This window comes from Canis lupus, chromosome 1 (genome assembly GCF_048164855.1).
Source record: "Canis lupus baileyi chromosome 1, mCanLup2.hap1, whole genome shotgun sequence".
In the NCBI taxonomy this organism is placed as follows: Eukaryota; Metazoa; Chordata; class Mammalia; order Carnivora; family Canidae; genus Canis; species Canis lupus.
Window position 1 is genome coordinate 42,726,414 of NC_132838.1, and position 26,794 is coordinate 42,753,207.

The 26,794-nt window shown below is 40.9% G+C and overlaps 1 protein-coding gene across 1 annotated transcript in view; it reads left to right on the top strand.

The window, feature by feature from the left end:
- The first annotated feature begins 536 nt into the window (after positions 1-536).
- CCDC170 (coiled-coil domain containing 170) overlaps positions 537-26,794 on the top strand; it is a 98,279-nt gene continuing 72,021 nt past the window's right edge. Inside the window, exons 1-2 of the mRNA XM_072827979.1 lie at positions 537-654; positions 22,697-22,811. Coding sequence (XP_072684080.1) covers positions 22,779-22,811 — 33 coding nt within the window. The 5' untranslated portion in view covers positions 537-654; positions 22,697-22,778. The remainder of the gene's footprint in view (positions 655-22,696; positions 22,812-26,794) is intronic.

Here is a 26,794-nt window from a genome sequence, read left to right on the forward strand (position 1 = left end):
CGGCGAAGACCCGCCTCTCACACCGGGGACCAGCCTCGGCCTGGCCGGACCGGGCCGCCTGCGCCGCCCAGGACCCCGTCGGCAGGACCCGGGTCTGTCCGCCGCGCGGGGCGCATCTCAGACGCTCAAGGGTGCGGGGCCCCGCGGGTCCTGCGAGCGTCGCCAGCGTCCGGGGTGAGCCGTCCCGCCGCGTTTACTGGTTGCCCGGGGAGACGCGCCCCGCGCCCCGCCCCGCCCGCACCGGCCCCCGCGCCCCGCCCCGCCCCGCCCGCACCCACCCCGAGTCCCGAGCCCCGCCCCGCCCCGCCCGCACTCGCCCCGCGCCGCCTCGCACCGCCCCGAGCCCCGCCCCCAGCCGAGCCCCGCCCGCACCCGCCCCGCCCTGCACCGCCCCGAACCGCCCCGCGCTCCCCCTCCCCCGCCCGCGCCGCCCGCCCCTGCCCGGAGCCCCGAGCCCCGCGTCCCGAGCCCCGCCCCACCCCGCCCGCACCCGCCCCCAGCCGCCCCCCGCGCTCCGCCCCCCGCGCCCCGCGCCCCGCCCCGAGCGCGCCGTCGGGTCCGCGGCGGCCGCTCCTCCCGCTGCAGGCGTCGCGACCCGGCCAGCGAGTCGCCCGCAGCACCTGCCGCCCGCAGCGCCTGCAGCCCGCGCCCGAGGTACGTCCCCGCCCGCCCGCCCGCCCGGCCCCGAGGCCTCCCGGAACGCCGCGGAGCACCCGCGGAGGGACCGCCGCCGAGCGCCTGGGCGCCGGGTCCTTGCAGACTTCTCCTTCCCAGGGCGTGGGTGCCTCGTGGGCACGGCTCCGCCTTGGAAGCGGCCCGAGGCTGCCGGCGGCCGGTTAATGCCGGGAAGGTACGGGCCGGCTGTGAGTCTGTGAAGTGCCTCTCAGTTGTAGTTGGTACCAGTTTGCTTCTCTGAGCATTTAAACGGGTGGAATTCGAGAGACAGCGCCTGTAGCCCCTCCGCGACCCCCCCCCCCCCCCCCCCGTTCATTGCACTTACACTACTTGCCTACTGAGAAGTGATTCAGAGCAACGTCTTCAGAATCTGGTGTGGTTGGGTTAATGACGCTCCAGCGAAGTCGCTGGCCTTCGTTGCTGATGACCCTAGAGACGTTCAGTTGTCCTTGGATCCGTTTACTCAGTTACTCTCAGGAGGTGCTTAGGCATTGAGGACTTTGGGCTTCAGGCTCTAAGACAAACACATGAAGCTAGGGCTGGCTTGTACCCCCTTTTGGACCTGGCATCAGGGTCCCACCACGCATAGTTTGTTAGGGGTGTTGCCAGAGCCAGGGGAGGAATTGTGTTGGGCAAAGCTGCTAACCTAGGAGTTGTCCTCAGCCTAACCATACTGACCACAGAAATCTCTGGGGGACGCTCTCAGAGTCAAGCATAGGGTGGATTCTCCAACATGTTAGAGGAATTCTAATATTTAGAAACTTTGATTGCTGCCTTATATGGGACCTATGTTTAGATTTCTCTGTTCCCTGGCTTATTGTGGAAAATTAGTAATATATTGTACAAATAAAAGTAATTTTGTTTCCATTTGACATCTGCAAATTTTATCCCAATATGGTATCCTCTGTGAATTAAGAATGTTAGCTCAGGGATCCCTGGGTGGCGCAGTGATTTGGCGCCTGCCTTTGGCCCAGGGCGCGATCCTGGAGACCCGGGATCGAATCCCACGTCAGGCTCCCGGTGCATGGAGACTGCTTCTCCCTCTGCCTGTGTCTCTGCCTCTCTCTCTCTGTGTGTGTGTGACTATCATAAATAAATAAAGAAAAAAAAATATTAAAAAAAAATGTTAGCTCAGCGGCGCCTCAATGGCTCAGTCCACTGAGTGGCCCACTCTTGATTTCTCCAGGGAATGATCTCAGGGTCCTAGGATGGAGCCACCACAGCTCCGTGCTCAGCTAGAGTCTGCTTGAGGATTCTCTTTCTCCCTCTGCCCCTCCGCTGTTTGTGCTCTCTCTCTTTGAAATAAATAAATAAATAAATAAATCTTGAAAAAAGATGTTAGCCTGTGCATAAGTATATAGTGTTTTTATATTATTTATATTTGTTTGGAAGAACAATTGAAAGTGAACTATAGACATCATGGGTCTTCATTCCCAAATATTCTAGTAGGTATCTCCTAAGAGCAAGGGCATTCTCCAACCAAAATGCAAGGATCACATCCAGGGTGTTTGACATTGTTGCAGTAACTTTATCTAATGTACACCATCCACAAAAATTTTGCCAGTTGTCCCAATAATGCTACTTGCTGCAGAATATTTTTCATTTCAGGATCATGCATTGTATTTAGTTATGTATCTTTAGTCTATAAATGTGAAAGAGTTCCTTAGTCTTTCTTTGTCTTTGGTGATACTGATAGTTTTTTTTTTAATTTTTATTTATTTATGATAGTCACAGAGAGAGAGAGAGAGAGAGAGAGAGGCAGAGACACAGGCAGAGGGAGAAGCAGGCTCCATGCACCGGGAGCCCGACGTGGGATTCATTCTCGGGTCTCCAGGATCGCGCCCTGGGCCAAAGGCAGGCGCTAAACCGCTGTGCCACCCAGGGATCCCGATACTGATAGTTTTAGAGCCTAGGTCATTTGTCTTGCAGAGTAAGTTTGTCTGATTGGTTTTCATTAGATTTTTGGTAGAGGGATCCCTGGGTGGCGCAGTGGTTTAGTGCCGCCTTTGGCCCAGGGCGCGATCCTGGAGTCCCGGGATCGAGTCCTGCGTTGGGCGCCTGGCATGGAGCCTGCTTCTCCCTCTGTGGGTGTGTCTCTCTCTCTCTCTCTGTCTCTGTCTCTCTCTATCATGAATAAATAAATAAAATCTTAAAAAAAAGATTTTTGGTAGAAATACTATAAAGTGATGTGCCTCTGTGTATCACACCAGGAGGTGCATGATGTCACTTGGTCCCACTTTTGGTGATCCTGATGGGGGTGGTATTTGCCAGAGTTTTCCACTGTAAAAATGGGGAAAATAAGCTTTAGCAATAAATAAGTGATCATATTGATTAATCTTATTGATTCATGTCGAGATTTTTAGGATAAATTTTACTACATACATAAAGGAAAATATTCAGGGTGCCTGAGTGGCTCAGTTAAGTGTCCAACTCTTGATTTTTGGCTCAGGTCATGATCTCAGCATCATGGGATTGAGCCCCGTCAGGGGCTCTATGCTCAGGATGAGTCAGTTTGAGATAACTCACACCCTCTCCTTCTGTCCTTCCCCCCCACCTGTACTCACACACATGCACTCTCTCTAAATAAATAAATAAAATTTAAAAAAAAAGGGAAAATACTCATCAAGCCCAAGATTTTAATTGACCCAAAAGACCTACATTTTACTGAGACAAAAAGTAGGAGCTGAAAGAGCAGCATTTATCATAGTTCATTTTTCAGTTTGCTAAATACTTATATCTGAGATAATCTTATAACTCAGGTAGGCAAGGCAAGAATTTCCCATTATATAGATGTTAAAATGGCTTACCCAATTAGCAGCTGATGTAGCTAGGACTTAAACTTTCTTTCTTTCTTTCTTTCTTTCTTTCTTTCTTTCTTTCTTTCTTTCTTTCTTTCTTTCATTTACTTATTTATTTATGATAGACATAGAGAGAGGCAGAGACACAGGCAGAGCGAGAAGCAGGCTCCACGCCAGGAGCCTGATGCGGGACTCGATCCCGGGACTCCAGGATCGCGCCCTGGGCCAAAGGCAGGTGCCAAACCGCTGAGCCACCCAGGTAATCCCTCTTAAACATCTTGTCAAAGTTTAGTACTTTTCTGACCACACTATCATGCACTAAAAGCAGACTAAAATGTAATAGCATGCAGCTATATGAGGAAGTAAAATACTGCAGAGACCAAAGGTGCTAGTTTGGGGTTCAAGCAGTCCTGATTATATCCCTTATCTGTGATGACATGGGCAAAGAAATTATGTATATCTCTGAGTTTTAGTTTCTTCATCTGAATCGTGGGATCAGAGCACTTACCACAGAGCGTAGTTTTGGGACTTCACGGTTAATATAGATAATGCATCCAAGAAAGAGAGTAAGTGCTTATTATTATTAGCTATCTCTCTGTAACTTTTGGAATATGCTTCAGCATTTACTCCACAACTGCCAACTCAACAATCAGTAATTGAGGATTTGTACAAGGTACTGAAGGTAAAAAATGAATTTGACATAGTTTCTGCTCTCAGTGAAGAATCAAGAGTTCATAATCAAGAGAAACAGACACATAAACAGATGGCTTTTGTTGGTATCATCCATGAACCAAATTTAATGCTGCATTTTTCTCAAGGTGGGTTTACCTCTAATCAAGTCATCAGCAGAGCTGTACTAGCCTAGAAAATGTTGTGAATACTGCGAGTGGTATTATGTGACTTGAAGTCTAACAGCTCAAGCATGGAGGGCAGAAACACCCTTTGGGGAAATTTACAAATATAGCTTTGAGCGGAACAGGTTAACTTTGTTGTGGTGTTTGAAATAAGGTATTGGGGGTGGGGGGAGAAATAAGGAATGGAAGCTGAAAAATGTTACCAAATTATTAAAATAATACGAGTTAGCAAAAAGGTGTATCAGCCATTTGGTAAAAAGTGATTGGATTTGGGATCATAGGCCACAAATATATGGTGGCTCTGCTCTGTTAGTGTTTTCACATACCTAAAAGACCTGAACCAAGTTGAGGCTCTCGTATATAGCACCTTTGAGACTTTGAACAACTTTCTTCTCTGTAAAACAGGTTCGCTAACTGTCTGATGGGGTTGTTATGAGAAGATGTAAATAGCAATACAGATTATCAACAGCTATAGCTCCTCAAAGCAAAGGCCCTGGAGCTGGTCAGGTATAATTATGAAGGAAGTACAGTCAGTTTTCCCTTGATTTCCCCAATATTTCCAACTGTAAAAAATTATGAAAAAATACACCTAACATAAATTTTGCCATCTTAACCATATTTACATGCACAGTGCAGTGGCAGTCGGTACATTTATATTATCCTGCAACCATTGCCACCATCCATTTCTAGAACTCTTTTTTTTTTTTTAGAACCGTTTTCATCTTACAAAACAGACTCTGTACCCACTAAACAATAACTTCCCATTCTCCTCTTTTCCTTGGCCCTGGAAATCTCCATTCTATTTTCTGTTTCTGAATTTGACTATACAAGGTACCTCATATAAGTGGAATCATTCAGTGTGTCATTTTGTGACTGCTTTATTAAAATAATGTCCTCAAGACTCATCCATATTGTAGCATGCAGAATTTCCTTTCTTTTTGAGGTCAAATAATATTCTATTGTATGTATATATCACATTTTCTTTATCCTTTCATCTGTCTGTGGACACTTGGGTTGTTTCCACCTTTTGGCTCTAGTGAGTAATTCTGCTTGATCATGGGTGCACAAATATCTCTTCAAGACTTTGCTTTCAATTCTTTTGGGATTGCTGGATGATATGATGTTTCTACTTTGAATTTTTTGAGGAACCACCATACTGCTTTCCATAGTAGCTTAAACCATTTTACATTGCCATCAGCAGTGTGCAAAGACTCCATTTCTCTATATCCTCATCCACACTTACATTTTTCTTTCCTGCCTCCTTTTTTCTTTTCATAGTATCCATCCTAATAGGTATAAGGCAGTGTCCATTTGTAATTTTTTAAAATAGTTTTTTTATTTGAGGGAGAGCAAGAGAGAGGGAGCATGAGCCGGGGGAGGGGCAGAGGGAGATAGAGAAGCAGGCTCCAGGTTGAGCAGGGAGCCTGACATGGGGCTTAATCCCAGGATCCTGGGATCTTGACCTGAGCCCAAGACAGATGCTTAACTGACTAAGCCACCAGGCGTCCCTCCATTTCTACTTTTTAAAGAATCATTTCTTCCCTCTCTGGTTTGCTTTTTTGTTTCCCCTCTTCTTTTTAATCAAACTCAAGTTTAAGAAAAGACATGACTCTAATCACCTGTCTTCGTGATTAGAAGATACCTAATCTTCTTCGTGATTAGAAGATTAATTAGAAACATCCCTATTGAAAAAAGCTTATATCCCCCAAAAAAGGCAAGAAAGAAAAAAGAAACAGAAAAAGCAGAGAAAAAAAAAACCCAGAATGATGGTGGAAATAAATATATTAGTAATTACAATGAAGGTGTAAGGACGAAATGCTCAGTCAACTGACAGAATTGTCAGATTGAATTTTTTTTGATCTAGGCACGTGATATTTGTGAAAGACATGTAAACAAAAGTACATGGAGAAGTTGAAAGCAAAGTGTATAAAAAGATTCATTAGGCATGAGGTCCCTGGGTGGCACAGTTCGTTAAGCCTCTGACTCTTGGTTTCCCTTCAGGTTCTCAGGGTTGTGAGATGGATCCCTATGTGGGCTCCTGGCTCAGCTCAGAGTCTGCTTATGTCTTTCTCTCTCTCTGCCTGACCCTGCCACGTCTTTCTTTCTAAAATAAATAAATAAAATTTAAAAATTCATCAGGTAAAAAAATAAAAGAAAACTGATTAGAAATACTTTTAAGGAAAAATGCATTACTGATGTAAAGAGTCACTATACAGATTATATCACTACCGCATAATAATAAAAATTTTCATTCAACAGGAAGGTGTAAGAATTCTAAATATATATATATATGGATATATATGCAATAACATGGCATCTAAACTTGGTATTAAAATATGCAAAATAAAAATTGTCAGAAGCAAAAATCTGTAAGGACATATAGACAAATCAAACTAGAGTAGAACTTTTTCAGTATTCCTCTGTTATTATCTGAAATAGCAACCAGGGAAAAATTTGGTAAGAGAGCTACTTACTAAAGATACAAACTTGGTTAAGTAGAATTAAAATGTATAAGATTTTTGGGATGTGGCTGTGAAAGTTAACAGGATTACTTTTTCTTTTTGTCCAAGGGAGAAAAACACCATTAGACTAGGAATCAACTGGACAAAATCCTAGAAAATATACTCTATTGGTAGGGATTGAACTAGATAAATAATAAGATGTTTTTCCCTTGTAAATAAGTAAGGACTTTCTACTATCAAAAGTAAATGCTGAGGGACGCCTGGGTGGCTCAGTTGGTTAAGCATGTGCATTTGGCTCAGGTCATGATCCCAGGGTCCTGAGACTGAGCCCCGTGTCAGGCTCCCTGCTGGGTGGGGAGTCTGCTTCTGACTCTGCTCTTGTTTGCTCGCTCTCTCTCAAGTCGATGAATAAAATCTTAAATAAAAACAAATGATGACAGTCTGATCAATGAAAACAGTAGATGCACCCACCTTGAAGGAAAATAACGGAAAGGACTCTGAAATGTGAAAGACATGATTGGAGCACATCAAGAAGACAGGATACTACATGGGATGTGGGGGCCTGGACCTGTGTCTGGACCACAAGCAGAACATTAGTGAAAAAAATGGTCGCTTAATTAATAGTACCATACCCATGTTAGTTTCCTTGTTTAAATAGATGCCTTGGTTATCCTAGTTATTATCATTAGGGGAAGCAGACTACAGGATATACAGAAACTCTTCTAATTTGGCAACTTTTCTCTCAGTCGAAAACTATTTCAGAATACAATGTTTAAGGGGATCCCTGGGTGGCTCAGCGGTTTGGCTCCTGCCTTTGGCCCTTGGCACGATCCTGGAGTCCCAGGATCAGGTCCCGCGTCGGGTTCCCTGCATGGAGCCTGCTCCTCCCTCTGCCTGTGTCTCTGCCTCTCTCTCTCTCTGTGTGACTATCGTGAATAAATAAAACCTTAAAAAGAATTTTTTAAAAATAAATAGTTTATTTGTATATCTAATTTTGTTTCTTTTAACTACAATACTTGGTTCCTCCTGTTACCTAAATACTCTTTGATTACCTGGCTTTAGAATGCAGCATTAAGACATAAGGATAAGTTCAAAGGACAGGTAGTAGAGCTTTTTGAACACCAAACAGAGCAAGTTTTTCTTTGCATATTTTTAAATGTGTGTGTGTTTACTTAATGTTCCCAAATATAATGTGTAATGTATTTGAAGCCATAGTGAGTGCTCCTTGGTTTGTACTTGAATTAGGTTGACTCATTATGAAGACTTTCTTTTTCTGTGTTGAAGGACAACTTAAAAACATTTAACTGAACAAGGGATTTACCTTTGCCGCGCCAGGAATTATTCATGCTATGTACTTTATCCAAGGTTTTTTTTCTTTGTTTTGCTTGCAGTTTCTTTTAGAAATTAGTACTTTGGAGGCTTAGATCTAACGCAGAGAACTTCAGAGGTGTTGCTGAGGTGGACCAGTAGCACTAAACTCTTTTCTTTTCTTTTCTTTTCTTTTTTTTCTTTTCTTTTCTTTTCTTTTCTTTTCTTTTCTTTTCTTTTCTTTTCTTTTCTTTTTTCTTTCTTTTTTCTGATACCAGCATACCTATTGATTATGGCTTCTCTATCTATGTATTTAGATAGTGCTTGAATAGAATATCTTAAATATTGCTTATAAAAACAAATACATGCCTTCTATTTTTGAGTAACCGGAATAACTTCCTTTTCATTGAATTTACCCTGTGATTTCCCTCTTGAATCTTCCCTGTTAACATTGTACAGAAATGCATATTTCAGCATAGTCCATCATAGCCTAACCTTAGTGTCAGTGCAAAGGGGAACTTTTCAGACTATATTTATGTTTCACTATAATTATCACATTTCCCTAAGTCTCTTCCACTTTGAGGTAAAAGAAATGGGTAGTAGTGAAGAATACTACAAAGGAAGTGTTGATGTTGATACTTTTTTTTTTTTTTTTTTAAAGATTTTATTTATTAAGAAAGAGAGCACAAGCAGGGGAAGTGGCAGGCAGAGGGAGAGGGAGAAGCAGGTTCCCTGCTAAGGAGGGATCCTGATCCAGAACTCTATCCCAGGACCCCAGGATCATGACCTGAGCCAAAGGCAGATGCTGAACTGACTGAGCCACCAAAGCGCCCCTCAGTGTTGACATCTTATGAGTGTTTGACGTAAGCAAAAATGAGATGTTGAGAGGAAATCTGAATCAGAAATATTCTGCTTAGTGAATTATACATCGAGTTAGTCACCTATTTGGCAATCTCCCATTGAATCCTTGGCTCTCTGTTAGGCACAGAAGATAAATTCTTTCCTTGAGCAGCGATAAAGTGGAGCTGTATTCTGAAACTGGCACTGGAAATGACGGCCATGTGCTTAAAAGGAGCCCAGCTTGTAGAATGTTCCTCAGTTGGGGTATGTCCAGTGTTCCTGCATAGATTCAACTCAATCCTTTTTGGCATTTATGGTGATTTTCTATGAGAGATGTGTTCTCTGTATACTACGTTAGGAGCCCTATGTCAGTTTATCTCATTGCTGATGTTATGATAGTCAAAGAAAGGCTGAGGACCTATTGCACATCAGACAGGCTGAAGGTACTTGACAATACATGCCATGCAGATAAAAGTTGCTCCAAGGAATATTATTGAGATAATTGGTAAATAATATGATGTCATTGTCAAATTCTGTAAATTTGACTGTTTTATGCAAAGGGATGCTCTTGTTCTTAGGAGATACATGCTGAAGTATTTGGTAGTGAGGTCCATGATGTCGGCAAATTACCCATGATTCAGTGATCATAGTTGTAATAAACACTATTCCTATGGAGAAAGGAATCATCAAATATGGCAAAATGTTCTCACAGTTGGTGAATCTAAGTGAAGCATATACTTGGGTTTATTGGAATATTCTTGCAACTCTTCTGTAAGACTGAAACAAAACTTAAAAGACATATGCCTGCAACAAATGGAGTGACAAAGTAGAAGACATTTTCTAACTATTGAGCTTGCAGTGTAGTTAAGTAAACAAGAATGGTAATACATAAAAGTTTTAAAAAGGCTGGAGGAATGCATGCCCGGGGTAAAGGCATGGTCTCAGAAAAGGATCTAGCAGGAAATACAAAAGCAATTACACAGTCTTCTCTAGTAGACCAGGGGCAAGGATGGAGGTGGGCAAGTTTTGCTTCTGGTGATGGCAGGGAGATGATGTTGACTTTGAAGTACTAGCAGGACATGTAGGTGATGTTCAGTAGACAGTGGAAATAGGAATCTCTAGCCAGAGGTGCAGGTTTGGGAGCCATCAGACACTGGGAATGGTTGAAGTCTCAGCAGTTCAGGACGTTGGCCAGAAAGAGTATCTTCAGTAACAGAGGGTTGAGGACAGAACCCCATCAGGTTAAAGAATGGTGAAGGATGATGAGCTGCAGGAGGGACAGAGGATGAGGGCCAGGAAGTCAGAGGAGGAAGCAATGCAGGGAGGCATGGGAGACAAGTAAAGAGAGGTTCAAGGAGAGTGTGCTTTGTGTGGCACATGCCACAGGGAGGTCAAGTCAGATGAGGAGCAAGAGTGTTCCCTGGAAACACTCTTACGCTCTTGGTGGGAATGCAAACTGGGGCAGCCACTCTGGAGAACAGTATGGAGATTCCTCAAAAAGTTAAAAATAGAGCTACCCAGTGATTCAGCAATTGCACTACTTGGCGTTTATCTAAAGGATGCAAACATAGTAATCCGAAGGGGCACATGGACCCCAATGTTTACAGCCTAACTGTGCAAAGTTGTCCATCAACAGATGAATGGATAAAGAAGATGTGGTACATATACACAATGAAATATAACCCAGCCATAAAAAATAATGAAATCTTACCAATTGCAATGACACAGATGGAATTAAAGGGTATTATGCTAAGTGAAATAAGTCAGAGAAAGACAAATATCATATGATTTCACTCATGTGGAATTTAAAAAACAAAACAAATAATCATAGGGGAAGGGAAGGAAAAAGAAGATGAAAATTGAGAGGGAGGCAAACCATAAGAGACACTGAACTCTAGGAAACAAACTGAGGGTTGCTGGAGGGAAGGTGGGTGGGGAAATGTGGCAATTTGGTGATGGGCACTAAGGAGGGTACTAGATGTGATGAGGACTGGGTGTTATATGCAACTGATGAATCACAAAATTCTGCCCCTGAAGCTAATTAAAAAAAAAAATGTTCCCTGGGTTTGGTAGTCAGGGCAGTCTTCTCCCAGGAAGTGAATTTTAAGCTGAGCTTTGCAAGGTAAGAGTTGGTGAGGCAAAGGATCAGGGATGGTTGTGTTGGATGTCTTCTCAATAGCACAAAGTGTGGCTGATGGCCATGCGAGAGGAGGAAGCAAAGTCCCCTCAGGCAACTGCAGGAGGCTGGTGTGGCTGGAGTGTGCTTGGAGAGCATAGTGAGGTGAGAACAGTCATGGGTGAAGAAGCTGGTGAAGTAGGCAAGGGTCAGATCATATAGGACTTTATAGGAGTTCGGATTTTGCCCTAAGGGCGAGGGATGCCACTGGAGAATTTTAAGTCTTGGGATATATTGAACAGTTCTGCATTTAAAAAAGATCCCTTTAGGGAGCACCTGGCTGGGTCTGTCAGTAGAGGATGTGACTGTTGATCTTGGGGTCCAGAGTTCAAGCCCCGTGTTGGGCTAGAACCTACTTAAAAAAATAAAAATAAAAAGATGCCTTTGGCTACAAATGGACTAGCACCTTGTTGTGGGGTAGGGTGGGGATAAGTCTGAGGTTGGGGAGACTCTGGAGGCTACTGTGGTAATCTAGAGTAGCATGGTAGGCACAGATGTTGAAAGTCAACAGTTACTTAGGTGTGAGAATCAAGATAGAGGCCTTGGAACTGGGAGGAGAGAGAGAGAAATAGAGAGAAATAGAGAGAGAAAGAGAGAGAGAGATCGTAAAGTATGGGCTTCTGGCCCAAGGAACTGGGTGGGTGTTTGCTGTCTTTTGCTGAGATGGAAAAAGAACAGGTTAGGGGAAAGTAGCATGAGTTCAGTGTTGGACATGTTGGATGGGAGGTGTCTGCGTTATCTGGGTGATATCCACTGGGCAGTTAGATCTAGATCTTGAACCTAATAGAGAGGTTTTGTGTAGTGATCATCATATACTTGAGGCTCCTCAGTACATAGGTGGGTCTTGAAGTCAGGAATACAGGAAGGTCAGAGAAATAAGAGGTTTTCCCAGGAGATAGTGAGGAGGAATTTTTAAACCATTAAATTTGACCATGTCATGGTTGAGGGGGAGCTGACAGGAAAACTGAAAAGGTCTGAAGGGAATAAATTCTTCCTATCATAGGCACTTATTAAGAAAATTGTTTACTGCGCACCTGGGTATCTTCAGGTGCTCAGGTCATCCTGGGGTCCTGGGATCTAGCCCATGTTGGGCTCCCTGCTCACCGGGGCATCTGCCTTTCCCTCCACACCTGCCCCTCCCCCAGCTCATGCTGTCTCTAGCTCTCTCCCTCTCTCTCCAATAAATAAATAAAATTTAAAAAATTATAAAAAGGAAAATTGTTTACTCATAAGCTTATTCATTTATTGAGCAAATATTTGCTGGCCTAAAAAGAATATTAACCTTGGAGTGAAGAGACCCGGATATTATTGACTCTGAAACAAGCTGACTTAATCTCTCCAGGTCTGGTTTCTTTATGTTGTCAGATTCACTTCCACTTCAAATTTTCTAAGAAATACTAATAAACTAATCATAGCTTCCAAAATATTTTATACCAGAAACCTATATAAAATAGTAAGTTAGAACATATGGTATAAGTCAGCCCCACTGATTGCTAAAAGTGAGACCTTATGAACGTCCCTTAACCCTTCCAGACCTCACTGTCCTCTTTGGAGCATGAACACTTGATATGGGCTTTTCACTCAAGATAGACTGAGCATATGTGCTTATGTCCACTGCTTCACTGAACCGAATTAAAAGAGAGGAAAGATTAAAAACAGCATAATTTCCCAAGACTGCTGGGAATAAGACCAGATTGTGTGTGTGTTTGTGTGCCCATTCTGGAAAATATAAAAGCAGTGGCATCATCAGGTATATCAGTGACAGAGGAGAAGGCAGCAGTGGAGGTAGAACTTTTCTTCCCAGAAACTTCTGGAAGCTTCCATGATTGGAATTGTCAAATGTGGATATAGATTATTAGGAAGTAGGCAGAAATTGGGGAGAAATAATTGATGATTGGAGATGTGGTCAACTACTTAAATCCCCAGCGCCCCACAACTGCTTATAATTTGGATTTACCTGTTCCCACTCTGTGCAAACTCAGCTTGCAATCATTGTGCATTGGGTGCTTGTGTCCCTCCCAAATTCATAGGTTGAAGCCCTTACCCCCAGTGTGATGGTACTTGGAGATGAGGCCATCAGGAGGTATTTGGATTTAGATGAAATCATGAGGCTGGGCCGCCATGATGGGATTAGTGTCCTTGTAAGAAGAGGAAAAGACTAGAGCTCTCTCTGCCTGTTGAGGACACTATGAAACGATGGCCATCTGCTAGCTAGGAAGGGACTTCTCACCAGGAACCAAGTCAGCTGGCACCTTGATCTTGGACTTCCCAGCCTCCAGAAACTGAGGAATGAATATCTGTATCTGAAGCCACCCAGTCCACCTGTATTTCGTTACAGCAGTCCACCTGATGAATAGGCAGTCTTTGCAAAAGTTAGCCTAACCACTCATCCTCAGAACTCACCCCCAGCCCTCCCCACTTCGGGCCACAACCTTCCAAACAGATACGAAGTGTTCTGATGACACACAACGAATGGTGTCTTCAGTGCAGAACCTTTCTCCGTGGGAAGCTTTCTCATCACATTTATCTGTAAAGCTGAAGCACATTCACCTGTGCCTTAAGAAGTTACTTCTCTGGTGAAATACTTTCTGCCATTCTAATGTAGAGAACCCGAGCAATATCTAGTTACCTGTTTCTATTACTTTCTTGCTCACATGAGGATATTTTTTAAAATTTATATTTAAATTTTTAAGTTTTTGGTACTTAGCAGAGGATCGATGGCTCTCTCAGGTGAGTGCCTAAAGTACAGATACTACATAGGTGGTGAGCATAAAGTGTGTTGTCACCTAGGCTGGTAAAAATGAAACTTTTTGTAACAACTTGGCTTAACTCAGGAGACACTGTTTCCTCCCTTTAGAAGAAAAATATCATCTTGTCAATTCAGAGGAACTTACTCCAATTGTTTTCCTCACTCTCTCTCTGAGGTGAACAAAATTTCTGCAGGTGGGAGTGGGTGTAGTTTTGAGGATCTTGGCACTTTGGGCTGAAGACCACCCTCCCCACCATCCCTTGACTTGGATCTCAGTCTCTGCTGAAGTCCTTTGCTTCGCTCTGGCTTCTGAAGGTCCATCAGTGTGGCATGTTTCTTATTCCCACCTCAACCCCCTTTATGTCTAGAGTCTTCTCTATGTCTACCTTTTTGCTTTCCTTGGGACAAATGGGGAACCAGGCTATGGTTTCCCTTCCCTGCTTGAGAAGTGAATTCTGGGAGCACCTGGGTGGCTTCAGCTCAAGTAGTGATCCTGGGGTCCCGGGATGGAGCCCCGTGTTGGACTCCCTACTCAGTGGGGAGTCTACATCTCCCTCCCTCTCTCTCTGTCCCTCCCCCTGCTGGTACTCTCTCTCTCAAATAAATAAAATCTCACAAAAAAAAAAAAAAAAAAGAGAGTATAGGAGGCAGAGCTGCCTGCAGGCCCCATGGGCATATCATTCAAACATTGTTACTCATTTCCCAGGAGCTGTGCTCCTGCCTGTAGGGCTCTCCAGCAGCCATCCATCTCCAGGGGCAACAGCGTGGGAAGCTAGGGAGTTAGCTGGAGTTTTTATTATTCTCCTTGCTTATTTCAGGTGTTAGGTCCCAAGAGGGCAGGTAATACCTAGGCACTGGTCATGTCTCCTTTTTCCAGGTACTGGAGCCACACATCCTCTTTTGGGTGGGAAAATGATTCTCCAGCATGGACTGTTCTCTACAATTTAAAGGAATAATTTTTGTGCTGTGAATCCCAAGGATTTGTTATTTATATGCAAAGCTGTGCTTTTGAAATTTTAAATATTTTAAATAATTCTCTTTCAGAAAGCCCAGTTCTGAAAACACAGAACATGATAGCTCTTTTTTTTTTTTAAGATTATTTATTTATTCATGAGAGACACAGAGACATAGAGAGGCAGAGACATAGGCAGAAGGAGAAGCAAGCTCCATGCAGGAAGCCCAATGTGGGACTCGATCCTAGGACTCCAGGATCACACCCTGAGCTGATGGCAGATGCTTAACTGCTGAGCCACCCAGGCATCCCCATGATAGCTCTTGAAAGCTTCCCTGGATCCTCTAAATATGGGTCTGAGCTACATGTCCATGGACCCACCGGCAGTATCTACTCACATGATGTACTCCCAAGTAATGGAATGAGTTGACTTACTGGATAGAAGAACCTAGAATTGACAATTAGAATTTTAGGGAATAGCTGCCCAAAACAATGATTATGGTTTTGGCCATATTGGCTCTTAAATTTTTTTGATAGTAATTAACCAAGTTTTAAGATTTTATTTTAAGGATTTTTATTTATTTGAGGGAGAGAACACAAGTGGAGGAAGAAGCAGAGGGAGAAAGGCAAGTAGACTCCCTGCTGAGTGCCGAGCCTGATACAACACAGGGTTCATCCCAGGACCCTGAGGTCATGACCTGAGCTGAAACCAAGAGTTGGATGCTTAATCAACTGAGCCACCCAAGTGCCCCAATAATTAGCTAAGTATTTTATTTATTTTTTATTTTTTAAGATTTTATTTATTTATCATGAGAGCCAGAAAGAGGGTCAGAAACATAGGCAGAAGGAGAAGCAGGCTCCCTGTGGGGAGCTTGATGTGGGACTCAATCCCAGGACCCTGGGATCACGCCTTGAGCCAAAGGCAGATGCTCAACTACTGAGCCACCCAGGTGCCCCTAGCCAAGTATTTTACATCCATTTTTGGTTCATGATTTTAAAATCATGCTATCTGGGTAGAGAAGACTTAGACTTCTTAGACTCCTGTTCATGAAGGCAAATGGGTAGGCTGGCATTTCCTTAAAAGCAATAGTAAAATATTTCTATGTATTTATGACATTAGGGAGATGAAACTGTGTATGGAAGCACTGTCTAGAAAGCATTGATAAGTAATAGAAGAGGTAATACTAAGAGATAGGTAATGGAAAAATTATCTTAACATTGCTTGCTCCTTCCGTAGGCTGATATAGAGCTGTTGAGTACTGAAATGAGGTCCCACAGGAATTAAGTCTCCTCATGGCAGTTCTCTGGTGCTAAAGAATTGATTTTTTGGAAGATGGGATAAACTATGTCTCAAGTCTCTTACAAGGGAAATATTTCTGAGAAGCCTGTTTGAGTAAACAGCTTTTTAAAGTTTGAAGCACACTACTCTGCATAGCAGCTAAAATATTACATCTTGAAATCTTTTTCGCTTTACAATAGTTTATTTACCAAGTGTTTTAGTTTATTTACCAAGTTTATAGGTAGAGTGAAGAAATCTCATTTGGGAAGAGTTCTAAATCTTTAACATGTGAAAAGATATATATATGTATCATACATATATATATCATACATATATATATGTATGATAATCACAAATAAAGTATCCCACCTGGTTGTCAATGGAGATTTCTGTTTCCACCATTTCTCTCACAAAAACTAATCCATATGTGGCATGTTTTCAAATCTGCATTCATTATCAGTCTTGACAGTCAAACCCAGTACCTCCCATGAGGCTGTATTCAATATGAATGCTGAGAAACTGCTAGCACTTAAAATACCGCCTGAAGTTAATTAATTTGCTGTGATTTTCCTTGCATTCAGTCTGAGAAGTTATCTTGCTAATGTAAATAGATTTAAAACAACTTCATAGAACTTTATATTGAACTAAACTATTAGCTTCTAAATTGGCTGGATTGGCTGGACTTGATCTGTACAATATTTATGAACTTGTAGAAAGCAGAATGCACCTTCCAAAATGTAGTTGGAAAGTTTAATTATGAATTTATTAAAGTCATATTCTTTGAACTTGACATAACTTATGGAAATGCAACTCATTATTACGACTGCTGGATTTGCAGACAGCAATATTGAGAGTGAGAAAATAATTCAGTTTAGAGAAAAATGATCGTTTTGACATTTAACGAGATATATACGCGACAACAGAGGTATGACTAGAAGCATGGGCTTTGGAGTCAGACAGCCTTGGTTTTGATTTTGGCTGTGCCATCTCATTCAGTCCTTCATTCCTTTTTTTTTTTTTTAGTATTTAACTGAAACCTAGTCACACAGTGGTGAAAAAAACAGGCATTTTCCTGCCTCCTATGGATCTCATAGTCTAGCACGGGAAGTGGGTATGAAATAAATATTCATATAAATAATGGTTAAGGATAAGTACTGGGTGTCATGAAATCAAATAACACAAGAACTAATTTAGATTGAGGCTCCTGAAGGCCAATGTAAGGAATGAAAGCAGACCATAAGGTGGCTGGGTAGAGGGAGCCGGAATAAAGAGACTGAGAGAGGAGGGGATGAGTCAAAAATACAGCTGTAAGATTTAATCAGTGTTTTCCTTTTTTTTTTTTTTTTTTTAAAGATTTTATTTATTCATTCATGAGAGACAGAGAGAGAGTAACAGCTGCACATAGTTCTCGGAATCAAATAACGTTGTATTTGAATCATGCTTAATACAGACCTAGCATGATAAGTATTTACTACCCGGTGGCTATAAATAATGATAATAATAATAATAATAATAATAATGCCCTCATGGAGTTTACATTCTGGTGAGGTGATAATCTCCACTGTAGGAATGGAAATAAGCAAAGAGGGACTGACAGTTGCTTAAAGAGCTTCAGAGAAAAGTTCTACATTTTTAGTAATTTTAGAAATGAGTTAATCATTACAGTCACAACTGAAGGAAAAAGGCAAGACAAAACATCTTAATGCTTTCTGAGTGAACTTAAGTGACATATCAGCAAGGTCACAGAATAAAGATACTGAAATTATAGTTGATGTAATTTCCCATGTATAAAACTTTATCCATCTAATCTGTAAAACCTCAAGATCAAGACTGCCTGTTGCTTGGGCCCTGGCAAGCTTGTAAAGGCAGGATGAGTTAAAGAAATAATTGCAAACTTGTTAGCTAAGATATTTTCCTAAAAAAATCCAGAAAAATTATAAATTAAATAGTAATGGACCTTCATTGTAACAAGGATTAAGATTCATTATTTTGGTTCCTTCAAGGGAAGCATTTTATAAATGTTTTGTACTTTTATCCTTATCTGACAAGATGTGGATGAACAGTTCATGGCCTCTCCTCCCCACTATACCTTGGTTAACTATCTCCTGTCCTCTCCAACTTCTTCTAAAGCTCATCTCTCTGTTCTAGGTTGACCTCTAGCCAGGGTTAATTTTAAAAATATGAGGTCTATTATTTTCTATTTTTATAAGAGGTGAGTAAAATTCCATTTATACTTCTTCTGAGGGGCCATGGTTTAGTGCTAGTAAGATGTTATTAGAAATAAGTAAATAAGTTCAATGAGATATTTTTATGTTTGATATGTTAACCTTAGAGATGTGAACAAAGGGGAAGAAGCCTTTCCATTCTGTTGTTTTATTTATTCCATCCACTCACTTATTCCACAAATATTGAATAGATATCCACTCAGAGGACATTTATGGAGGTGTTCATCATGTCCTAGGAAAGGTACCTCGTTCTAGGGATACAAATATAATTGATTTCTAGGTTTTGCCTTCAAACGTACAACTTTGTAGCCAAATTGTTCTTTCATTTATTAGTACTCTACATATATTTCATGAATGCCTTCTCTGTGCCCAGCATTGTTGTAGACACTGGACACAGGATGTGCCCTGTAGTAGATATTGGACACAGACACAGGGTGTGCCCTGGTGCAGCTTATATTCAAGGGTAGACCTGAAAACAAGTGTAGAAGGTTAGGGTGGTGCTTCCTAAAGTGCTCTGATGACTACAGGGAGTGTACAAAATTATTTATGAGAGGTTCAGGAAGAAAATATTTTGATTTTTATTTATCTTAATCTCATCTTGCTTTATTTATATTTTTGTATATATTTGGTAATATACCTAATCTGGATAGTAGTGCTTGTACACCCTTTAAACATAAATAAATATTTAAATTCATTAATTTCATACTTGATAAACATTTGCAGACCCCAGGATGAAAGCTGGATTTATTTACTTATTTATTATTTAAATATTTTGTTTATTTATTTATTCATGAGACACAGAGAGGCAGAGACACAGCCAGAGGGAGAAGCAGGCTCCATGAAGGGAGCCCGACGTGGGACTCGATCCTGGGTCTCCAGGATCACGCCCTTGGCTGAAGGCAGTGCTAAACCGGTTTTTTTTTTTTTTCTAAGATTTTATTTATTTATTCATGAGAGACAGAGAGAGAGATAGGAAAGCATGGATTTAGAATAAGACGGACTTATGAGTTTGAAGTCAGTTTCCATCACTTACTACACGTGGGTCCTTGGGCTAGCCAGAGCTCTGCATCCTTACAGAGATGTTGTAAGGGTAGGCTGTAATAATGTTAGTAAAGTGCTTATATTGTGTCTGTTTATATCAAATCCTCAAAAAAATGATGGCTAATGTTACTATTGTTATTATTTATGTGATCAATATTAAAATACAGGCATCTTCAAAGTGATAAAGAGAATTTTGAGAAGGGACTGGTTAAGCTGTGACCCTAGTGCCATGAAACTGTTATAATAAATTATTGCTGGGAATGTAAATCAGTGCTACTTTTTATGCACTTATATACCAGAATCCTTAAAATTTTTATTTGCCTTAACCCGGTTGTTTCCCTTCCAGAAATTTATCTTAAGGAAACAATCAGAATTCTAATAGATTTATAATAGTGACTGATAGGAAAAAAGTAACTAAATGTCCAAACATAGGAGAATAGCAGGTTAAATTACAACTTTATGATGGAATATTGTACAGCTTTTAATATTTTTAAAGAATACTTGGGGAAATAGTAATATTTAGTGAAGAAGATAGGATATAAAATTATAGCGTAATCCCAATTATGCTTTTTTTAAACATATAATTTAAAAAAACCCCACACAACTTAATTAAATGGTATTGGGAAAACTGGACAGCTACATGGAAAGGAATGAAGCTGGACTACTTTCTTACAGTATACACAAAAATCCCAAATGTATAAAATACCTAACTATGAGGCTTGAACCCATGAAACTCCTAAAAGAAAACATAGGTAGTAATCTCTTGGACATTGGCGTTAGCTACATATTTATGAATGTCTCTGCAGGCAAGAGAAACAAAAGCAAAAATAAACTTTGGGAACTACACCAAATAAACTCCTGCACAGTGAAGGAAGCTATTAAAACAAAAAAGCAAGCTACTGAATGGGGGAAGATATTTGCAAATGCCATATTCAATGAAATGTCAGTATCCTAAATATATAAAGAACTTATGCAACTCAACACACAAAAAAGAATAATCTAGAAAATGGAGAGAAGACATAACAGACATTTCTCCAAAGAAGAGATCCAGATGGCTAACAGACATGTGAAAAGATACTCAACGTCACTCATCATCAGGGAAATGCAAATCAAAACTACAATTAGATGTCCTCACACTGTCAGAATGGTTTAAATAAAAAATATAAGAAACAACTAGTGTTGGCAAGGATGTGGAGAAAAGGAAATTCTCTTGCACTGTTGGTGGAAATGTAAATTGGTACAGCCACTGTGGGAGCAGTATGGAGGTTCCTCAAAAAAGTAAAAATAGAACTATCCTGTGATCCAGTAATTGTACTACTGGGTATTTATAAAAACACTAATTCAAAAGGATATATGTACTCCTATGTCTATTGCAGAATTATTTACATAGCTAAATTGTAGAAGCAGCCCAAGTGTCCACTGAAAGAAATTGAGTCTTTTCATTGGGTGGGGAGGAGCTGCAGTTAGAAAAACTGAGATGCCAAACCTTTAGGAGATTTGTTTCACATGCTAATCCTGGTGTAATTCATATATATATATCATTCTGATGTAATTCTGAAAAATCCCCATATATTGTGTGTGTGTGTGTGTGTGTGTGTGTGTGTGTGTATAAAACACATTATATATATAGGATATGTATTTAAGATGTATATATGTATAAGATATATATGTATACACACACATATATATACACACACATAACTAATATTCACTGAGCCAGAAACTAATTCCATTCACTCTTTTTTTTTTTTTAAAGATTTTTATTTATTTATTTGAGAGAGAGAGTGCACGAGTCAAGGGGAGGGGCAGAAGGAGAGGAAGAAGCAGACTCCCAGCTAAGCCAGGAGCCCAACACAAGGCTTTATTCCAGGTCTCTGGGATCATGACCTGAGCCAAAAGCAGATGATGCTCAACCATTGAGCCACCCAGATGCCCCGGAAAAAAATTTTTTAAAGACTTATTTATTTATTTGAGGGGGGGTGGGGAATGGAGTTTGGTAAGGGCAGAGAGAGAGGGAAAAGCAGACTCCCCGCTGAGCGCAGAGCCCCACATGACCCTGAGATCATGACCTGAGCCAAAATCAGAAGTTGGACATTTAACTGACTGAGTGACCCAGGCACTCACCCAAAATACTTTTTTTTAATGGTCTGAAGGATACTCAATGAACTTATCAAATAATTACCTCTGGACTGGAAGAAGAGGGTCAAGATTAGAGATCATAGGGGATCCCTGGGTGGTGCAGCGGTTTAGCACCTGCCTTTGGCCCAGGGCGTGATCCTGGAGACCAGGGATCAAGTCCCACTTCGGGCTCCCTGCATGGAGCCTGCTTCTCCCTCTGCCTGTGTCTCTGCGTCTCTCTCTCCTTCTCTCTCTCTCTGTGTCTATCATGAATAAATAAATAAAATCTTAAAAAAAAAAGATTAGAGATCATGGGGAAAAGAAATTATAGCTCCATTTGTGATATTCCAATTCTTAAAAGAAAAGTGACTCTAATTTTAATATTAAAATTAATTTCTTAATTAAGTCAAAGACAACTGAAAATATGCTTAAAGAGTCTAGTTTACTAGGTTCTCAATTTTCACATCCCAATCTCCAGCCTTAAGAAACCGAATATTATGTTTGTGCATTCCTTCCTGGCTGCAGAGGCAACAGGAAACCCCAAACTTGAACCTCAGTGTGCACAAAGAAGGCAGAGGCAGGAAGCAGAATCACTGAGATCCCAGCAATACTTGGAATGTGTTTGTTATGCAAGTACATCGTTTTGACTACATTTGGGACAGGAAGTTCACCATGAAAATAAGTGGAATATAAAAATGGTATAGCCTAAATAGTAAGTGTCTTTAAGGATTAAAACAAGAATTCAGTGATTTCTAATATTTTCATTAACTGTAAAAAGATCTCCAACTAACAAAGGACAAGCTGGAGAGAGAATGTGACCTACATAGCTTGTGTGTTGCCGCTAGATCCCTGCTTTCTCTTCCAAGGTGACTGGCCCTTACCTCGGCCCAAAGAAAACTCAATAAAAATTCTGCTGCTTAAAAAAAAAAAAAATGTTGCTGCTTCATTACTTCTAGTGACATTGTTCTGTGAGAAGAAAGCCATGATGTCCAGTTTACACATTCCTGATAGCAACAAAGCCTCCACAGAGGTCTGCTTTGTTAAAAAAAAAAAAAAAAAAGATGGCAGGGAAATGTTAGCAATATATATAATCCCCACAGGTTTCACTTTAGAAAGAAATCAAATCATGTTTCACCTTCCTGTAAGCATCTCTGCAGGGAAACAAAGCCAGATCCACAATTAAGTTTTTAGAATTAATTTTTCTCTCTTTTCTGTCCAGGAAAGATTGGATTAATGGCTGATTTCAAATCCTAAACCTCCATGCTGAGCAACCTTTGTGGCTTGTCAAGAAGAGGCTAAGGATGTCCTCGGCACGCTGTGTAGCACAGACTAAAGTGAGTAGACTCCCATTTGGGAAGCCCTTTCTTCTGAAACATAGAGCCCTTGATCTCCTTTATAACTGGAGCTCCTCCTGGGAGTGTTTCTCCCCAGGACCTGTATCACACCCTCAGTGCAGGCCTGACCTGAGCACAGCAGGAGGTTGCTGGGCAAGGCAGAAGAAGGAGGGATCAGAGCCAAGCAAAAAAGTCCCCTAGTGGGCAGTGTATTCACCTAACTAGCAATCCTGTCCCTCCTTTCATATTTGCAATTTAAAATTGGTCTCCCTAACCCATTTTCCCTCTAATTTTCCACAGAACCTGACCAATCTGACCACACTGCTGTCTTTCAGTTATTCTCCATAGCAACCAAGGCTTCTCCTTCACAGCACTTAACACAATGGCAAATAATAAATTATATGTGTAATTAAGTATTTAATGACTCCCTCCCTCAGAAGATTGCAAAGTTCAAGGAGTCGTCCCTAGCGCTACTTGGGACCTCACAATGAAAATGCTCAACAATTATTTGTAGGATAAGTGAATGAATGGATGGGTAGATGACCACTCCTTTTTACCAGTACCCCAGTCCTCCCATTTGATTCATCCTACAACCTCATCTCATTCTCCTCTGCTGTACTAAATTCCATCAGCCCGTGCAGTTGATTGACCTCTTTGGAGCCCCCTGCCCCAGCAGTGGGCTGGTTTAGGAAGCCCGCAGATTCTAACACTGTGCCCCATTTCACCCTGTCCCTCTCCAGTGGCATTAACAAACCAAAGTTGCAGGTGTTCTGAAACATCCTCCCCAGTAACCGAATAGCTTCTATACCATGGCAGGATTATAAACTAAAAGCAAGTCCCCCACCCTGCTAGCCTTTCCCATAATCTTTGCAGATTACTGAAGGTCTTGCTCTCAGAGAGTAACTTCTGACTTCCATCCAAAGTTTCAGATTTATTTCTCATCCAATGTCAAAAAAAAAAAAGACAGTAAATGGCAATAAAGAAATATTAAAAAAAAGAAATATTAAAAGAGGGAAAGCATGAGAGGATGTGAAAGAGTATCACGCATATGCCACTGGTGCTGTGCACTTATGCAAGGTATGCCACCATTTGATTTGGCTCTTCCAAGCAGATCAGCAGGAGTCACACAATCCACTAAGACCACAAGGTGGAGCAGACAAGTTGCTCAGTAACAGCATACCTGTTCACTACAGGAAATCTTGACAAATTTCAAAACCCATGAAACAGTTCAGTGGCCTAATGTGAACCATTGTTCACTTTTATAGCACTTTTATAAAAGCACTTTTATAGCAGAGTCAAAGCAATGGGGTCCAAATAGACATCCCTCTGAGGTTCTGGCTTTTCAAGGATAATTCTGAAGTAGAGCCTAGGATGCATGAATGCACATTCTTCAGCCAATTCTCTAAATACCACTTGACAACATTAATTTGGTTAATATCAGAAACATATTTCTGAACCTCTTGTCTGAGTATGAAGGCTGCATTCCTCATCATTTGGATCTGGCTTCCTGCTGACAACAGGGAAGTATATCCTGTCACTTGAGGGTAGAGAGCTCATCTGTCTAAATTCAACTTATGGCATATATTCTAAACTGATGTAATGATTGTAAGGCATTTCAACATTAGGCTTGAAAATGTCCTTGCCAAAGCTTCATCCAAAAATAAATGTAGGCTGATCTAATCACCTCCTGGCTGTTCTCCCTTTCGTCCATCTCCCTTTGCACTGATCTAATCTTTTCAACACCACAGAGGAGATACAATGACATGCAGACTTGATTAGGTCCCTCCTCTGGTGGACAAGTGCTGTCCACTTTAGACAAGGTGAAGAATACAAAGGCTCCTTGGGTCAGCCAAATCACGTTACCAGCGTCTAATATCTAGCCAAACCTTCAGTCACTTGGGAGATTAGATTTGTCTAAGCTTGCCATGTTATACTTAAAGTATAACTGTTTCTTGTCCATGGTGCCTTCTGCCCTCCTTCCCAGGCTCCTTTTCTACTTGACCAGAGTTGGAATTAGCTTTCCTGCAGAGTTTTCATGGGACACCCAGAAAGAAATTTTTATTCCAATTGCCACTTCAGCCTTCATCCTCATCTCATTTTATCTATTTTGGTTAATAATTCTCTGTGCAATTAAAAAGTCACCCCCATTACTACCAATCAAAAAACGTTACCAATATATTTTGGTACATTTCTTTATAGTACTGTTCCTATACATATATATATTGTGTGCTTTTAAAAAAATTATTATTGAAGTGTAGTTGACACATAATGTTAGAATAGTTTCAAATATACAGCACAATTATTTGACAATTCTATAATTACTCAAATGTTCACCACAGTAAGTGTGGTTACCATCTATCACATGCAATGTTGTTACAAAATTATTGACTATATTCGCTGTGCTGTACTTTTCATCTTCATTTATTTTATAACTGGAGATTTGTACTTCTTAATCTCTTTTACCTATTTCATCTATCCCTCCACCCACCGCCCCTCTGGCAACAATCAGTTTGTTCTCTGTATTTAAGAGTCTGTTTTTGTTTTGTTTTTTTTCTTTCTTTTTTTTTTTTTAATGATAGTCACAGAGAGAGAGAGAGAGAGAGAGAGAGAGAGGCAGAGACACAGGCAGAGGGAGAAGCAGGCTCCATGCACCGGGAGCCCGACGTGGGATTCGATCCCGGGTCTCCAGGATCGTGCCCTGGGCCAAAGGCAGGCGCCAAACCGCTGTGCCACCCAGGGATCCCAAGAGTCTGGTTTTTGATTGTTTGCTTGTTTGTTTTGTTTTTTAGATTCCACATATAAGTGAAATCATATGGTATTTGTCTATCTCTGTCTGACTTCTATCACTGAGCATCACACCCTCTAAGTCCATGCATGTGGTTGCAAATGACAAAAATCTCATTCTTTTTTGTGGCTGAATAATATTCCTTTACACAGTCCACATCTTTATCCATTCATCTGTTGCTTCCTTATCTTGGCTGTTGTAAATAATGCTGTAATAAACAGAGGTGTATATCTTTTCAAATTAGTGTTTTCATTTTCTTTGCAAATATTGAACCATCCTTGCTTCCCAGAAATAAATCCCACTTGATCATAGTGAATGATTTTTTAAATGTATTGTTGGATTTGGTTTGCTAATATATTTTTTATAAAAGATTTTATTTATCCATTTGAGAGAGAGAGGGAGCATGGGCAGGGGTAGAGGCAGAGGGAGAGGGAGGAACAGACTCCTCACTGAGCAGGGAGCCTGATGGGGCTTGATCCCAGGACCCTGGGATTGTGACCTGAGCTGAAGGCAGATGCTCAACTGACTAAGCCACCCAGGTACCCCTGGTTGCTAATTTTTGTTGAGGATTTTTACATTTATGTCCATCAGAGATATTGACCTGTAGTTCTCTCTCTCTCTCTCTCTCTCTCTCTCTCTCCCTCTTTGTCTCTCTCTCTGTCTCTAGTCTATTTATTTGGTTTTGGTATCAGGATAATGCTGGCCTGAAGAATGAATTTGGAAGTTTTCCTTGTTCTTCTATTTTTTGGAATAGTTTAAGAACAGGTATTAGCTCTTCTTTAAATGTTAAATAGAATTCACCTGTGAAGCCATCATCTGGTTCTGGACTTTTGTTTGCTGGGAGTTTTTTGATTAATGATTCAATTTCACTGCTGGTAATTGGTCTGTTCAAAATTTTCATTTCTTCCTGATTCAATTTGGGGAGGTTATATGTTTTTAAGAATTTATCCATTTTCTCTAGGTTGTCCAATTTATCGGCACTTCATTTTCCTAATATTCTCTTACAATCCTTTGTATTTCTGTGGTGTTGGTTGTTATTTCTCCTTTCATTTCTGATTTTGTTTATTGAGTCTCTCTCTCTCTCTCTTTGATGACTCTGGCAAAAGTTTTATCAATTGTTAGTCTTTTCAAAGAACCAGTACCCAGTTTCATTGATCTATTCTTCTTCTTTTTTTAAAATTTCTATTTCGTTTATTTG